The sequence below is a fragment of the Natrix helvetica genome, assembly GCF_964273705.1.
Source record: "Natrix helvetica genome assembly, chromosome: 1".
Taxonomy (NCBI): Eukaryota; Metazoa; Chordata; class Lepidosauria; order Squamata; family Natricidae; genus Natrix; species Natrix helvetica.
In genome coordinates, this window is record NC_138548.1 from 293,628,852 (window position 1) to 293,647,338 (window position 18,487).

Genomic DNA, 18,487 nt, shown 5'->3' on the forward strand with positions numbered 1-18,487 from the left:
TCCAGATCACAAACAAGATAGCACTAATGTCCGTTTGATTTCATGGGAATTTTTACCTAGGGAGAGGGTTCAGTCACAGCATGTACTTTGTTTTCCAATTCTTATAAATAATGGCAGAAATAGTTGCAGAAAATTTGCTAAAGTTTGGAATAAAAACTTTTGTTAAATATGAAATCAAAGTGGGATTATATTAGTAAGAGCTTTACTACTTGGTTTCATATTTGTTGCAATTCATGCTGCAAAAAATTATCAGATAAACAGTTTTATCGTAGCTATTTTATTTTGGTTTTCCCACTTTTGATAATCAGAAGTATTCTCTCAGTGATATAATATATGCAAACATTGTTTACAACATTGTTTTTTTTGTTATATTTACAATTTCATTCATTCATTCATTCATTCATTCATTCATCACATTTCTATACCACTCATCTTACCTAAGTGAATTTATTGTCTTACAATTGTTCTTTGTACTGGGTTTGATTTTGTATAATTGTGGAGAGCCTAGGAAGTATGGCAGTTTATAAATAAAATATTTCTTTAAAAAATGTGTAGTTTGCATTAGAGAATAGGCTATGTACACTAAAATAAGGCATTTTCTTATTTCAGAATACAAGTTGATTGCATTTTACATGAATATGTACATACCTTATGTGGGCAATATTATATTTATTATTTTTGCACTGTGCTAAAACACATAATGAAAAAAAATTGGATAAAATACTGAGCCGCAATCTGTCCAACCGATTTTAGCCTAGCATATACTTCTAATTCAACTCAGTTTTAGCCTAACATATAATTCCAATTAGCATGTAGCTAATAATTATTAATACCACTAATTAATGGTAGATAATGTTATCCATTGTTAAAAGAGCACAGAAAATTGGTTCAATTGAATAAACTGTGATTAAATTAACCCTGAGAGTATGTGTGGGCAACATGGCCACAATAGCTGTTATAAGCCCCATAACTATGCACTCTTATCTGAAATAGATCTATTTCATAGTATTTGAAACTACAAATCTAATTGCTTTGAGTCATCTAGCCAAAAACATTAGGGCTATAGAATTCTCCTTAAAGAGAGGGTGATTTCATTATTCATTTGCAGGAGAGCTAAAACCAAACAACTTGTGCATTTCTTTGGAGCTCTTTGTAGGACATTGATGGTCATGCGCTATTTCCTGTATTTCTTGCCATATGATGATTTGAGTTGGGGTGTCTGCAAATGCTGTCTGTGGCAAAGCAGTTCTGTAGACATATTTATTTTGTTCCTGAAAGAGCGCTCTCAGAGCAGAGCCAAGACTGAAAATACTCATACTCAAAGGAATGTCTGGATATTGCTTTGCAGTTCTGAATGCTCCAGACACAGTCAGCTTTACCTGCCTGGGGGTTTCACAGGCTGCTTCCTGTGACACTGGTATTCTTAGAGTTTGTAGGTTACAGGAAATACTGGCTATTTCCTTGTTTTCAATTGCTGCCTCACCTTGTTTAGAGAAGAAATTATAGTTTACATGGGCCACACAGGGATTAAGGCTGTCTTTCTTCCTCTGGATACTGGTCTTGCCTGAAAGTATTTGGTTGGTCTTGTGAGGTGCTTCACTATTCTGTACTGTCAGCAGTGTGCATAGTCTACTAAGAATCTGCAACGGGTGTGGCTAGCTCAGAACATCTACGGGGTGACCTACTTCACACATTTTACTAAATAACATTTTGTTTACCCATTAACTTTGAATAAACTGTAGTCAATTGGTTTATCAAACAGGGTAAGTTATGCTAAATCAAAACCAAACAAATTACTTTATGGTTTATTGCAATATGTAAACACTGTCTGTTATCTATAGGTACTGAATACCGTAGTATAATGAAACCTGGATTTCACTTCCGCTCTTACCCATTGTATTCACAGCCCATTATGTCAACGTTTTATTGAACTTCTCCATGACTTTTCCTTTCTCCATTGGAAAGCATGTCTTGCAAAATAACTCTTGCCACACATTTACAACAGCAAATAGCCCACAAATCCCCTTGGGGTATCTTGGAGGATGTGATGTTCCGGAAACAAAACATAATGGATTCCGTGAAAAGGTATTCCTGAATTAAGAAGCTGGCTGATGAAGACCTAATTAGGGGGTGAAGTTTCTACTGGCTATTCTATTGATTGAAATGTATGATTATGATCCCTCTGTCTGAGAAAGGTCATTGCATAACTAGAAGAAATGATCATGGCATGGAAATATTTTCCTCTAAGGAAAATTGTAAGCATATGAAGCTCTTTGCGGGAACGCATGACTAACCAAGGTTTAGAAAAATTATGCACTGTGCAAAACGAGTACAATTCTTACTAGAATCCATAGTCATTGTTTGGCAGTAGATTCAGAAAAAAATAAAGAAATGTATTCAAATAAGTATTATTATTCCTATTGTATCATCAACAATGAATGAAATGCACTGTCACAGTTTTAGATGAGTTGAAATGTAATTTGAGAATAGATATCTAATAATATTAGCCATAATAGGGTTTTTTTTAAAGCTTCAGAAATAACCAAATAAATTCTCTATGAGGAATGGTTCTTCCAGTTGAAGAATGAAGAGTAAAGGGAGATGCAATGAATGCCTATTAAGTAATGTATGGCTCATATAATATGAATAGAGAGGGTTTTTTTCCTTTCTGCATGTGTTAGGATTTAAATCATCTACTGAAACTAATTGCAGACAGATTCAGGACTGATAGAAAGAAATAATTTTAATGTAGTACACTTGGTAATATTGATTTGTATTTACTGTTCCTAATTACTGCTTGATTGATTTGAAAGGGGACACTGATCATATATTATACAAAACAAGCATCTGTAGAGAGTATGTCAAAATCACCTCAAGATTGCAACCTATCAGCATTTATAGAATGGGTCCATTTAACTCAGACCTCTCTGTTCTAATCTTCAGGTATAAATTATGGTATACATTTTTAGTCAATTAAAAATTACATAAAAAAGGATCTATATATTCTGCAACAGGAACAATTCCGTTCTAGATTTGAAGGATTATAAATATTTATATAAAGAGGGGAAATATAGCAAGGTCTTTTTTTTTGCTTCCAAGATTAAGATAATGTCTGCTTTCGCAGGCATGCAGTGGAGTTCTTTACCGGGTATCTGGAAACAATATGAGACTGAATGGGACAAATAAAACAAAGCTGTTACAATACAGAGTGGATGTTCATACAGAAAACTTGGCAGTTTCAGGGTCCCCTTTTCTGACTTTGGTGGGGATCATTTTCCTCCCAGAGGAGCAAGTCTGTGATTTGGAGGTACAGTGGATTCACAATTCCAGTTGGATCAGAATCCAAACAGGTATATACCAGTACTGTAGATGAACCTCTGGCAGTAATAGGGAGGGGAGGAATCCAGAAACAGGCTTTTTCGGACAAGCTTCTTTCTAGATACAGGTGGCCCTACACTGGTCACTTTCAAGAATTGAAGATGTTGTCTTCCATCTCCAACCTTTTGCAACATTGGAGCTACAGGGCTTCTCATTCAGTGGCATTACTGAACTTAGTTAACTTTAATTCTGTTGAATTTGGTTGACTTTAATTTTCTTTTAATGCCTTAATCTATTGATAGCATTATCCTGTTTATTATTATTATGAAATAACTAGGGGTTGGCAAGTAAGTGGTATATAAGTGTTGGGAAATAAATTCACTGTAATCAGATTAAGCCTATTGTACAAATACACTCATTATATAACTAGCTTTTTCCGGATGCTGTATGGAAACGAAAGTGCTCAACAGAGAATGATTGGAGTGCCCCATCTTGCAATAAGGCAGAGTTCTTCTCCTATATGGAAGGCACCGGTCCTCCCTATTGTGACTGGGCAAGAAACACAAAATACAGTTCAGATAATATGCAATTGCAATTGCAATTGTAAGTGGGAAACAAACATGAGACTCTCATAATTGCATTTTGCAACAAATGTTCTCTGCTTCCTTTGCTGATTACCCTCTTTTAATTGGGGTATAGTTTCATATTGAACATTTAAGTCTAGAAGTACCAATTCATAATTATCTCCAGTCGGTTGATCTGATTTCTAAAGATTCCATTACCTACTAGGCTACTAATACTAGGCTGCAAACAACCAAACAACCACTAGATGGCAGCAGAGTTAGAAAACGCTCTCTCTTGCCATCTAGGGCTCCCCCCCCCAGTATATTTATCTCATAATAATAATGATAATGATAATAAATGTATTTCTACTAATGTAAACATGCTGAGAGTAAAACATATTTGGTCACACTTCCAGCATATTGCTTCACACATACCAAAAGTAATCCAAACTGTCTTTACTGTTAGCAGGCAGTGCTTTACGCAGGATGGATTTGATTAAATCAAGTCAGTTTAAATCACAATTTAAGTCACTAGTAAAAAGACTTGATTTAAATCAACTCAATTGAAATCATAATTTTTAAAGAGCAACTGCCATCTCTGTCCCACAGCAGCTCCACCTCTGACCCGCTGTTGACTCACCAACAGTCCTAATATTGCAGAATATACAGCCTCACGCTACATAACTAAGCTCCATTTCATGCTGAATAAACTAAATTATTAGTGTATCTTAAATAGAAAATTATATTGATATATTTCTACTCCAAAAGCATTTTATTAAAATAAATTTGATAAAAAAAATCCGATTTAAACAAAAAAAAAACCTGATTTAATTTTTAAAAATCCATTTTAAAAAAATGATTTTTATCCACTGGCTGTAACAAGACTGGGAATTTAGCTTATACATTTTCTACTTTACTAGCAATAGCAATAGCCTTAGATTTATATACCGCTTTACAATGCTTTATATTCCTTTCTAAGCGGTTTACAGAGTCAGCATGTTGCCCCCAACAATCTGGGTCCTCATTTTACCGACCTTGGAAGGATGGAAGGATGGGTAAAGCTTGAGCCAGCGAGATCCGAACTGCCAAACTGCTGGCAGCCGGTGATCAGCAGAAGTAGCCTGCAGTGCTGCATCCTAACCATTGCGCCACTGCGGCTCTAATACTAAAAAGCATTATGTTGACCAAAGGCTTAAGGGGTAGCATAGGTCAATCTTATGGGCTCATCTAGTGACAACCAGGGAATATAGAAGATTGTGACTTCGAATGCAAGGGAATAAATGGTAAAGAGCATGAAATATTTTGTGTGTTAATAAGAGAAAGAGGATTGATTAATAAGAGAAAGAGGATAGAATCAAGAGCACGTGAAGTGTTAATACCACTTTATAATGCCTTGGTAAGGCCACACTTGGAATACTGCATTCAGTTCTGGTCGCCACGATGTAAAAAAGATGTGGAGACTCTAGAAAGAGTGCAGAGAAGAGGAAGAAAGATGATTAGGGGACTGGAGACTAAAACATATGAAGAACGGTTGCAGGAACTGGGTATGTCTAGTTTAATGAAAAGAAGGACTAGGGGAGACATGATAGCAGTGTTCCAATATCTCAGAGGTTGCCACAAAGAAGAGGGAGTCAAACTATTCTCTAAGGCACCTGAGGGTAGAATAAGAAGCAATGGGTGGAAACTAATCAAGGAGAGAAGCAACTTAGAACTGAGGAGAAATTTCCTGACAGTTAGAACAATTAATCAGTGGAACAGCTTGCCTCCAGAAGTTGTGAATGCCCCAACACTGGAAGTTTTTAAGAAGATGTTGGATAGCCATTTGTCTGAAACGGTATAGGGTTTCCTGCCTAGACAGGGGGTTGGACTAGAAGACCTCCAAGGTCCCTTCCAACTCTACTATTGTATTGTATTGTATTGTATTGTATTGTATTGATGTAACAGATATGAATGAAGGTGGTCTGATCTTGGTGTGGAGTTGATGAATGCAGACAGGAAGTGAAAGAATAGGTTTAATTATGAACAAAAGAGTTTAAAATTCATGTTAAAGAGTACAACTTGTCATGCTGTTTGTTGTTTGTTGTTGTGATAGGAAGTACAATGCTGTCTGTTGCTGTTTATTGTGGTAATAGGAATCGAAAGGTTGCTGATAGTTTAATGTTAGACTACAGTGAGTGATGATAATAAAAAATCAGATGGTATTTAAGATGATACCCTGTTTCCCTGAAAATAAGACCTCCCTGGATAATAAGGCCAATCAGGTTTTTGAGTGCTTGCACTGCAATAAGCCTTTCCCCCAAAATAAGGCCTCCCCCCAAATATTGCAACACAGCCATGAGGTGACTACGCTCGCCGCCTCCTGCACCTCAAAAAGAAGACCTCCCCAAATAAAGCCAAGTGCTTATTTCGGGGGTCAAAAGAAAATAAGACACAGTATTAAATGTCATAAATGACACAAATAGATACAGGTAGGAATCATAAAAAGATTAGGTTTTTCTTTCTTGATTATAATCTGTTTGATTTTTTTTTAAATGCTGGATACCCCTGTAGATAGTTTAAGGAGAGGCATCCGCAAAAGAAGGGCAAATAAGGGAAATTATGAAAGGAGAATCATGTTGATGTGATGCTTTTTTTGTTCCTTTTGTGTGCATCATACATATCTTTTCATACATATACAAAAAAGACAGAGATTGCACTGCTCTTGAGAAAAACACTGATTTCTGCGGATGCCTAAACTTCATGAAATGATGAGGTGGGTGAGATTAAATGCATAAATATTAATCTGCAAAAATGAGAATGAGAAAAAAAGATATTGTATAATTTATATAGAGAACAAGGAACAATACAGATTAAAAGAGTAAGAGAACTTGCAGAACAATTTAATGGAAATAAGAATTGGTGAAAGTGGGTCAAGGGAGCTGTCAATTCCATGACGTAGACCAGGCTAAGAAATAAATTCCACAGAAGACTAAAACAACTTTTATTAAGATACACTAAAATAACAAAATCTTGCAAGTCTGATTATGCTATACCTTCTCCACTACTTATATGAATTAGGGGGTTTTCTATCTGAGACATTTACACAAAACCCCTACATTATTTGGGCTTAGGCCATATTTCCCTTCTCATTGCTTTAATAGATCCCTCCTCTGTCCATTAAGGTAATCCTGTTTATTCTGTAGGTGAGTTGAAGAAGGGGTTTCCAGCAGAGTGAATGTACTCTTTTATTAATGAAGGGGACACTAAAGTGAAGGTATCGGACAGTGGATCTTAGTGAGATACATGGGAATGATAGTGATATACTGAAGAATGGAATTGAAACAAATTCTATAATTGTTAATGATCAAGAAAAAAAATGATGGAAAGGAAGTAATAAATGCTTTGAATGGAAGGCTAAGGCCGCAGGTATAGAAGGTGCAACTTATGATGCTAATGCTATCTGTTCAATCATATCTGATTCTCCGCCATTCTGTGGACCAGGTGTCTCCACATTTTCCAGTCTTGTATCCTCAGTTTAGTGTCGGCTGATGATATCTAGTAATTTTGTGGTGGGTTTTTTTGGCAACCACATTTCCTTAACTGAAACTGTTAACTATAAGTGAAGAAATGTTAAATTACAGAGTGGAGGTTTAATGGCATATTATGGCTATGGCTGAAACATGAGAACATTATGAGAGGAAAAAAGAGCTAGTTGGAATTTTGACCCTGAAAAGGGACAGATAATAAAACCCAAACCTGCCTTTTTATGGTATGAAGAGGAGGCAGTAAATGGCCACAGTAAATTGTTTATGGTATATGAGTGCTGGTATATGTAGTTAGAGGACTTATCTTATCAGTTGCTACATTATGGTTGTAAAGGTTATAATATGATATTCAATATTTATTTTATCATTCCTGTCCAACAAATCAAAGATATACAACCTGTACCACAGCTTTGTTTAAGACTCTTCTGTTTTCCTTTGGCAAAGAGCCCAGTGATTACTGCAATTGTGTATGCCAATAAAAATATTTCTGTTTCAACAGTCTCCAAATGCTGCACTTCCTTATTAAAGTAGGCATTTCCCCTACAACAGCAGTTATGCTTGCTTGTAGATGTCTATACAAGTTGTTTAATGTGTTTGTGCAAATTGCATTTGTGTTGGACAATCAATTATATTGCCATATCTATTTTCTTATTCTTGCCTTCAATTTCCTTGGCTTAACTATTTCTTCTTCTTTTCCACACTTTACATAATGTTGCTTATCCTAAAAGGAAATAGTGCAATGGAAATCTACGTATGTACTGTTGGTCCTAGTAAATATGGTATTTAATATACTAAGGCATATTCTTTAAGATGCCCATAAAGAGAAATTCAAAGATTTCAAAACAAGGGGACGTTTTTGAAATGATTAGATACAGCAAACTAAAGAAGAGAAAAAAACCCTGCATCTTCCATACAATGTTGAATGCCCAACAATATGCACAGTATGAATTGCAGCTGCTTATTCCATTTCACTGCCAGCTTCCTCCTCTCAGGAATTTCACAGTACTTGCCTGCTAGGAAATGGTGCTTTAAAAGACAGTGACAATTTGCAGTTTTAGACACAGTCATTAAGTGAATCAGGTTTCCCCATTGTCTTTGCTGGTTGGAAGTTGGTTGAGAGGTTCAGTAATGATAATCACATGATTCTAGAATGCTGCAAAAGTGGTAAATATGTGTGCCAATTGCCAAACACCCAAATTTCGACCATATGATCATAGGGCAATAATTATAAGTGCAAGGACTAGTCGTAAGTCACTTTTTTCAGTGCCATGGTAACTTCAAATCGTCACTAAGCAACTAGTTGTAAGTCAAGGACTACTGCTGCTTTGCTGCTGGCAGATTTCCATTAATGAAACCAAGCAAGCATGGGAGATGGTCAGTGATTGCTTTTGGTGTTCTTACAAAATCTTATATGCTGATCAGTCCAAGATTGATCCCTTCTGATCACTAAAGAGCTGGTGGCTGTACAAGTGATACCAATATTGCTTAGAGTAAGGGGAGGAGCTTGATTTAGGAATCAGTGTGTCATAGAAAGGGCGCAACATACACTTAGGCCTGAACTGGGTGGAACTTAGTGCTTTTTGGGAAAGATTTCTTCCTAGTGAGGCACCATTTCGACCTAGTTGACAGGAGGTGAGTAAAGCATGACAGTGGATGCAGAAGACAGGAATCAAAAGTTAGCAGTGATGTTTGAAGAAGGCAATGGCAAATCATTTTGGAATTGTTTTTGAGAAAATCACATAGTTCTGTTCATGCAGTCAGCTGTCTTTGAGTATTGGTTGCTTTTTTTTTTTTTTTTTTGAAAAAACTGGGATTCTGGCATTGAAGTTACTGAGACTGAAAGATTACGATTTTCTTATCCCCGTGATAGGATTAACTGGTGTTCTTTGACTGTCAGGAATAGATTGGGATCGATGTGTCTAGGGACTGGTGGGATCAAAGTTATCACTAATTTTTGTGAATATGATTTCTTTTGGCAGTGCTGGAATTATCTCTAAATCTCCATGGCAACAGCACAGGCCTCTCATGTGACCTGTGACCTCAGCCATTGTCTCTTTGATCCTCATTCTCTGGATTCTGAGCCTGACTGCAACTGTGAGATGGGCAGCGTGGGCAGTCTAGTAGAGAAACAAGAGTTCTCACCCTCTGCCTCAAGAGGTCTGCGACGGATGCGCCAGCCAGATGGGTTGCTCCGGAACGGAATATCACAACGTGAAATCTCTGGCTACCCACATGGGGGCAAACGGGATGTTCGGGCTGAGAAGAAGCACCAGTCATCTGGTGGTGGCTTTAAACGGGATTATGAGAGTGACCGGGAAAATCAATCCCCTGAGCGGTACTTCCAGGACAATCAGCGAGGATCAGATTTTTCCAAGAGTTCTTTGCCTGAACGTGGACGCTTTGACAAGGTATGGACTTCAAGAATGTTCTAACAGGTTTTAAAAAATAGTTTTCTGGCATGAAACAAATATATTTGTCCTTTATCCAGTAGCTCTAGAGCATTTCTGAGTTTTGTGCTATTAAACTATACAGATTTATAGTTAGCACGTGTTTTGGGAAGGTGATGATATGATTACGATGATTACGATTTATATTGATATCGATTGTTTCCTGATTGCTTATTTCTACCCTATGACTATCATTAAGTGTTGTACCTTATGATTCTTGATGAATGTATCTCGTCGTTTTATGTACACTGAGAGCATATGCACCAAAGACAAATTCCTTGTGTGTCCGATCACACTTGGCCAGTAACGAATTCTATTCTATTCTATATGTGAAACTTAGAAGCTAATGGATCAGAGGAACTGAGCTAATTGTAATCTTCCCTGAACAGAACTGAATTGGCTACTGAATCTTTAGAGTAGGAATGGCCATGTGGTGCACATCCACCCCAAACCAGTTCTCTACAAATTTCAACACTTGTTAGTTCAGAGATGTCACTTAGCATGCTGCTCTGCTGGCTTGGAAAACACCTGTTGATCCATACACAGCTCTTATTCCTCCACTTCCAGTCAGTTTAGTGTCATGGTACCTAAAGAAGTGATGCCTCAAAGGCCCTGATGTTAAGTGCAGGGGCTCTTGCAACGTCATATGTTTATCTCTGAAAAGTGTGAAAGTGATTGCTGAGAACTGGTGCCAAACTGTCAGATATGCTAAACTTAATTTAGTTATGGTCATTTCCAGGAGGCTCTCTAAAATAGCAGAAAAGCCAAGCTAAAAAAAAAAAGCTATTCTTTCTGAGATAGAAAATCACAATCATCCATGTCAGGGTTGGAGCAGAGGAATCTCTTCCTTCAGCTCTGAAGGGTTCATCTAGCTCTGAAACAGGATCCTAAATACTAATGTCAATCTAGGCAATGAGAAAGTGTGCTAATAGTGCTATCAGTAATGTCACAATACTGCTTCATTCTTCTCAACAAGCGTCCTTATTTAATGCTAGCCAGATGGGTTGCTTCCATGTTTTATAGTTAAAAACAGCTTAAACGCTGGAAAGCTGCTGTAAAGGAAATCTCTCCCACTCCCCTCATCCTGACTAGAAAAAGATATTGTTTACCACTTTAGATCTTACTAATAAAAGAGAATATTTGTAGCTCAGAGTTGAACTGTGGGGTCTTTGGTGCCTTCTGATCAGCATTGATGTTACCTAGTTTGTTAATGAAACATCTACAAAAAAAAAAACCCCAACCAGCTGAAATTGAAAGGCTGAATATGGGTAGGAGAGAGGCGAGTTGTTCTAAATGACTAATTTTACAAGTATGATAATAATATGCTTATTTTCCTGTAGGTGAGGCAGGAGGGGCTACAGCTGGGTTTAGTCACAGCCTGATTGGACCAGAGACTGAGGGAATTTTATTAAAGTACCTTCCTTCCCTATTGGCTCCCAGTTTCCTCAGCCTCTTGGTCCAAGTACTAGTTTGGCTCCTTGAGATATTGAATTGTTTAATTATTGGAATTATAGTTTTGGATTCAGTTAATTGGATATTCTAAATTCTTCAAAATTCGGACTGCTGGCCACATAGTCTGCCTTGTCAGATCTCATAAGGAGGTAGGAGAGACCTGGCCTCTACCTTTGGGCCTGGGGGGTGCTCTGCCCAATCCCTGGGGGCGCAGGGGTGACAGGCTCCCGTTCACAGCCGAAAGAGAGAGAGAGAATTGAAGGCTTCAAGTAGGCGTTCGTTTTGCCCAGTAACTGCCTGTAGAGCGCTGCGGCTTTAACAGCCTTGCCGCAGCTTCAAAAGCCTTGCCGCAACTCCAAAAAACACTGTGCCTTCTAACAAGCTTGCCGCGGCTTCAAAGTCCTGCCACAGCCTCAAGAGTCTTGCCACGGCCTCGAAATCCTCGCAGCGGCTTCAGAACTTTGCCGCGGCGAAGAGAGCCGCATAATTAATTGAGACAGCTGCCGCGGCTCGGAGATGGTCAGCAGATGGTCTGATAGCTGCTGCCCTGGTTCTCATTCTGCCCTGGCCTTCCTTTGCCACCTCATTGTGGGTCCCCACTGGGGCCTGCCCCGACTCGGGAATTGTGGAGGCCATACCCCACACGTGTCTTAAGCCTGGTGGTAGACTGTTCAGGGGACCGCCAGCCTTGATTAATGGCCACGTTGCGGACTTAGGGCACTGGATAGCTGCCTGCCAGCCTCGATTAATGAAGGCCTCTGCTGTAGAAAATGGCCGCTTCCATGAGGTCGCTCCAAAATGGCCACTGCGCCTCGTGGCAAGAAGAAGAAGAGGCCGCCTGGAAAGTTGGTTTTGAGGCAATGGCCTCCCGGCGAGCCGAGTACTCTGCTCTTTGTTTTTATGTTCAGATTGGTACTGGGGCTGTTTCCCAACATAGGGACCCCAACCTGGCTATGTTTATCAATCCCAATACAGATAAGGAGGAGGTTCCAGCCCCTCCTGTCTTTCTGGAAGTTGTTAAGAACCAGTGGGCACAGCCTTCTTCTTTGCCCAATCCTGGGAGTAATGACTGCCACTTCTATTATATGGAGCAAGCTTTCTCCCAGGCTCTCCAATTGCCAACAGTGGACGCCCCCATTGCCCTTCTCGCTAACGCTTCTACCGTGGTCTCAGGTGATGTGGCTGACAAATTAAAGCTCAAGGACAAGCATGCGGAACTTACTTTACATAGGAATTTCAACGCCTCCGCCTGGGCCATTAAATCAGCCGCTGTAGCGTCCTATTTTATCACACCATGGTTATGTGGCTGCGTCAATTACAGGACCGCATCCCAATTCAGGATGAGCGTCTTCACCAAGACCTCACCAAAATTATCTCGGCTACAGAGTTTTCGGCTGATGCCACTTTAGACTCTATCAAATTTGCTTCCCAGGCTTTGTCCACCTCAGTAACATCACAGTGCCTCTTATGGCTCTGCAATTGGCAAATGGACAACAAGTCCAAATGGAATATGGCAGCGGCCCCTTACTCCGGCCCCAATCTCTTCTGGGAATCTCTTGACCCGATTCTCGTGGAGAACAAGGACAAGAAAAAGGTCCTACCCTCTGACACCAAGAAGCAGGACTCCCGTCCGGCTCCTTACCATAGGCCTTCTTCTTACAGTCCTCCTGAACTGAACTATTGACACCAGCGGTATGCTCCTTACAGGTCTGACAGGCAGGGCCATCGTCCCTTTTATCAGGACGGGGAGGTACCAAGGTCAGTCCAAGCGTCCCTTTCGTGGGGGGGGGGGTCGCCCCTTCCGCAGAGGGAAATGACTCCAATCCAAGTCAGCCCATCGGCGGCTGCCTAGCGTCCTTCACGGATCAGTGGGACCAGATAACGTCAGATGCTTGGGTCAGGTCCACCATTAGGGATGGCCTTCGGCTGGAGTTTCTCTCCCTCCCCCCGACTCTCTTCACGACCTTCTCCCCATCTCAGGATCTGGCTCGGTGCCGCCTAATGAGTCTAGCCATCCAACATTTATTAGACATCCGGGCTGAGGAACCGGTCCAAGAGGAAGAGTACGGGCTGGGCCTGTACTCCAACCTCTCCGTGGTTCCGAAGAGCTCAGGGGATGGAGGGAAATCCTGGATCTGAAGCACCTAAACTCTTACCTGATCTACCGGCGCTTCAAAATGTCCTCCCTCAATAGACTTGACGGAAGAGTATCTGCATATCCCAATACTGCCAGCCCATCGTAGATTCCTTCGCTTTTCCCACAAGGGACGTCACTTCCAATATTGGGCCTTCTCATTCGGTCTAGCCTCTGCCCCTCGCACGTTCACAAAGGTCCTGGCAGCCTTGGCGGCTCACCTGCGATCTCAACCTGTGAGACTCCATTGCTACCTGGACAACGTGCTTGTCCTGGCCCGGTCCTGCACTCACGCAATTCACGACTCAACCTAACCATTCAAACATTACAGTCGCTAGGGTTTTCTATCAACTTCCCCAAGAGCCATCGCTCGCCTTCGACAAGAATCCTGCATCTGGGCACAGTGATAGACTCCGTGGCGGGACTTGTTCTTTCCCCAGAACGTCTAGCAAACCTTTGAGCCTTAACACGACACATCCGCGCAAGTCCGTTAGTTTCCATCCTGACCTTGGCCCATTTGCTGGCAAGATGGACCTTGGCCCATTTGCTGGCATAGGAATAGTACCCTGGGCTTGTCTACATTCCCGGACACTTCAATGGACGCTCATTCCATACCAGCGCCAACGCATGAGCAACTCCTTATGCCCAGTCCTCCTGTCCCCGGGCCTTTGTTGGTCCCTGAGGTAGTGGCTGTCTCCAGCCCTGAGTCGAGGATCCGAACTTTGGGAACCGGATCGCATCACGATCACCACGGACCCGAGCTGGGAGGCCTTGATGGACTCCAGACTGGCGCAGGGTCAATGGACAGAGTCAGACCTGTGTCACAATATAAATTGGCTGGAGCTGAAGGCAGCTCACCTGGCCCTCCTTCAATTTCGGGACTCGATAACCAATCACCATGTGCTCCTTCTGACGGACAATATGGCCACAAAGGCATACATAAATCATCAAGGGGGGACTCATTCCAAGTGTCTCTGGCTGGAAGCACAGAAACTCAGTCTCTGGGCGGAGAAGAACCTGGCCTCTATAACATCAGAACACATTTCGGGCATAGCCAACCATCAGGCTGACTGGTTGAGTCGGGCGACAGTTGACCACGGCGAGTGACAATTGATTCCAGAACTCTTCTGCAGAATTTGACACCACTTCAGCAACCCGCTGGTGGACTTGTTCGTGAGCCCGACCAATGCCCAGCTGAACCAGTTCTTCTCCTGCTTCCCAACGTGCAATGCCAAAGGGACAGACGTACTCAGAAGTGCCTGGCCTCCTTTATGCCTTCCCCTCTCTCCCCCGCTCCAGGGAACCCTGAGGAAGGTAGTGATAGAGAGGGCACACATCATCCTGGTAGCCCCGTATTGGCCGAGACGGCCTTGGTTTGCAGACCTGGTCCAACTATATCCATATCTCCCTCATGGAGGATTCCTCAGGAGGATATTATCTTGTGCCAGGAGGTATTCCTCCACCCGGAGCCTCAGTGGCTCCAGCTGACTTCCTGGCACTTGAGCAGTGCCTCTTGAGGGATGCTAATCTGTCAGTCAAGGTTATATCCACCATCGAATCTTCCAGACGCATTCCCAACGTGGGATCTGGATTTGGTCCTTAGAGCTCTCACCGGGCCTCCCTTTGAACCACTGAGGACATTTCACCTCAGATTTTTGTCCCTAAAGGTGACCTTTCTGGTCGCCGTTACCTTGGCTCGCCGTATCTCTGAGGTACGGGCATTATCTTCCAAGGAGGACGTATGCCAGTTCCACCAGGATAGGGTCGTCCTTAGACTAGATCCGACCGTTTTCCCGAAGGTCAATTTCCTCTTCCACAGGTCGCAGGAAGTCATTCTCCCTAATTTATGTCCCTCTCCTTCTCATGAAGGAACTTTGGCACCGTTTAGATGTCCGCCACGCTCTGTGCATCTATCTCAGACGAACACTGCCCTTTCGCAGGTCAGAGGCTCTCTATCCTTTCAGCCACGAGGGCTCCTCTAGAGGACATCTGTGGGGCGGCCACCTGGGCCTCCCCAACGCCCTTTATCCGACACTATCGACTGGATCGCTTTGCTTCAGTGGACGCGTCCTTCAGTCATCGGGTTCTCCAACAGGTGGCAACCTCCCCTCCCCTGCCCTATTTCCTGCCCTGGGACTTAGCTTTGGTATGTCCCAGCTGTAGCCCCTCCCGCCGTATCTATAGGAAAAGGAATGTTGGTCCTTACCTGAACGTTTCTTTTCTGTAGATGAGGCGGGAGGGGCTACATCCCGCCCTAGTCATTATAGTTAGGCAGGGTGAGGGGCGGTCGGGGTGTTTGTTCGTTGTTGTCTGTATTATGTTTTTGCAGCTTTTCAATTCGACCTCGAGGAAACTGGGAGCCAATAGGGAAGGAAGGTACTTTAATAAAATTCCCCCAGTCTCTGGACCAATCAGGCTGTGACTAAACCCAGCTGTAGCCCCTCCCGCCTCATCTACAGAAAAGAAACGTTCAGGTAAGGACCAACGTTCTTTTCCTTTCATTCCTGCTATGCTAAACGATCTTGCTAAACTAATTCACCCAGTGTGCAAAAGGCAATTTAACTGCTAATCGCCATTGTGTTATTTTCAGTGTCGGATCAGGCCCTCAGCTTTCAAGGTGGTGCCCGGGCGGAGCTTATTATCTATGCAGGGACTGTCATCCAGCAAAGGGCAGAAGATGTCAAAGAGCAATGGGAGTCTGCATACGCTCTTAACCCAGAGCAGTACTGGCAGCTCCTCACAACGTGGACCTCTGCGTAGCCATCTGCTGCACACCATCAGTCTTGATGAGGGCACAAACTCCATTCAGAGCTTTCCCACATACAATCCCCGCTTCAAGCCTAGTCCAAATCAGCTGAGTGCTTCCATAGGGCACATCAACCACATTGGTGGTTCCTTAGATAGAGTTTCTCGGGGACCACGAGATCCTTTGGCAGTAGAGAAAGCTCCACTGTCTTGCAAGAGTCTGAGCCGACTGCAGAGCTCAGGAGAACCACCCCCGCCGTATGAGCCCACATATTCTTTGGAAGATGTCGTGAAGCAGCTTGAGGACCGACTGAGTGAGAAAGGCATGGAGCTCCGTCAGCTTAAGAGAAATCTGAGTGAGAATGAAGACCCCTTCACACAGGTGGGTAAATTTTCTTCGTAGGCATTTTTTTTTTGTCTTGTGGATATTACGAACTCAATTATCCTGCTGGGTTTGGCTTCCTCTCAGTTTGTAAAATTCTCCATATGACTCTGTAATAGTTGTTATCTATTATCTATCTGTTATCCACTCTTTAACCTTTCTACAAGCATTTTAATAGCCACTTGCATGGATACCTCTTGATGAATAAAAATTGCCTCAAGGCAATGAAGCTGGAAAGCTTTTAGAGAGAGGCAGTTGGTTGCTCCCCCTCCCTTTTTTTTTAATGCTTTCAGCATGGCACAAATGAATAATAGATATATTTGGGCAAGTAGACAAGTAATTCTGATTTATTTGCAAGAATCTTATTCTGAAGCTCTTATATCTTCCACACCCAAGCTGAGGCAAATCCTGTCACTGATCTAGTCCTCAACCTGCTTTTTTTTTTAATTTCACAGATATATCTCATTCTGTTTGTAATTTATAAGAGTCAGAAAAGAAAGGTTATGTAGGAAGAGTTGTATGACTTGCCTGAGTTGTTTGCAGTATGTATTGTGTCAGTGAGAGGTGATGGTTTTTATTAGGAAATGAGCTATCTTGAATGATGTCCTGTGTGAAGGATCCTGGATAGTTGGGAATTGATGCTCCCATTTTTGGCTGTTGATCAGAATAACAGAGTTGGAAGGGACTTTGCGGATCTTCTAGGCCAATCCCCCGCTCAAGCAGGAAACACTATAATATTTCAAACAAGTGGTTGTCCAATCTCTTCTTTAAAACCTCCAGTGATGGTTCACTTACACCTTCTGGAGGCAAATCATTCCACCGATTAATTGTTCTGGCATGAAATTTGTCCTTAGTTCTAGATTGGTTCTCACCTTGATTAGTTTCTATCCATTGCGTCTTGTCCTGCCTTCAAGTGCTTTGGAAAAGAGGTTGACCCCATATTTTTTGTGGCAACCGTTTAGATATTGGAACATTGTTATCATATCACCCCCTAGACCTTTTCATTAAACTAGGCACATCCTATCTTAATATTTTAATATTAAGATTAATGATTCTTATTATTTTATTGTATTTATTAATATTAATGATCTTAATATTTGCTTTTATTTATTAAGGGGATTTATATGGCTGCCCAACTCACTCACAATGACTCCAGGCGGCTTATAGGAATACAAAACCTATTACACCCCACCCCAGGAACAACATTCAAACAAGCCATCTGATGGGCTCCATATTAATCTGGGATCTCTAGACCCACTGCCAAAAGCATACCTGCAGGATCTTTTGGCAGAATATGGAGCCAGTTTTACCTTGGTGGGGATGATGTTCCACAGGGAGGGAGGTAGCATGGAAAAGGTGGACTTCTTTAGTAAGAGGAACCTACAACATACCCTGTGTCTCCAATCTGCTGAATTGAGTAGATGTAATTGGGAAAAGATGGTCCTTCAAATAAGGTGGGCCCAAACCATATAAGGACTTTACAGGTAATAACTAGCACCTTGAATTAGACCCACAAAGCAAATTGGCAACTAATGCAGCTCCCCAAGAGAGGTGACACATGTGCACAAAACTATATGGGCTGCTGCAATTTGAACCAACTAAACCTTCTGGATACTTTTGAGAGTAGCCCCATATGGTACATATTATAGTAGTCGACACTATAACATTTTGGGGAACATTATTGGACTTTCTGAAGCTACGGAAATATGTAATTGTTTATGTAGTAAGGGCAGGTCTTAAAATAATCTTGACATTTGTTGAAGTGTGTGTGTGTGTGTGTTATACACACACATTTATGTATTATAAAAATAAAAAATCCTTTCCTGCCTGATTGCTTAGACTAAAGATGGGGAAACTATCACTATTTCCTCTGAGCTTGCTTCACAAATCCCTGTATTTTGTTTGCATGCCTCACCAAGAGA

General features: G+C 41.6%; 1 protein-coding gene across 2 annotated transcripts in view; it reads left to right on the forward strand.

The window, feature by feature from the left end:
- Nucleotides 1-18,487, forward strand: part of N4BP3 (NEDD4 binding protein 3) — a 28,486-nt gene that overhangs the window by 5,544 nt on the left and 4,455 nt on the right. For both annotated transcript variants that reach the window (XM_081951153.1, XM_081951154.1), the window contains exons 2-3: nucleotides 9,385-9,813; nucleotides 16,029-16,565. In XM_081951153.1, the coding sequence (XP_081807279.1) occupies nucleotides 9,409-9,813; nucleotides 16,029-16,565 (942 nt within the window). In that variant the 5' untranslated portion in view covers nucleotides 9,385-9,408. The remainder of the gene's footprint in view (nucleotides 1-9,384; nucleotides 9,814-16,028; nucleotides 16,566-18,487) is intronic.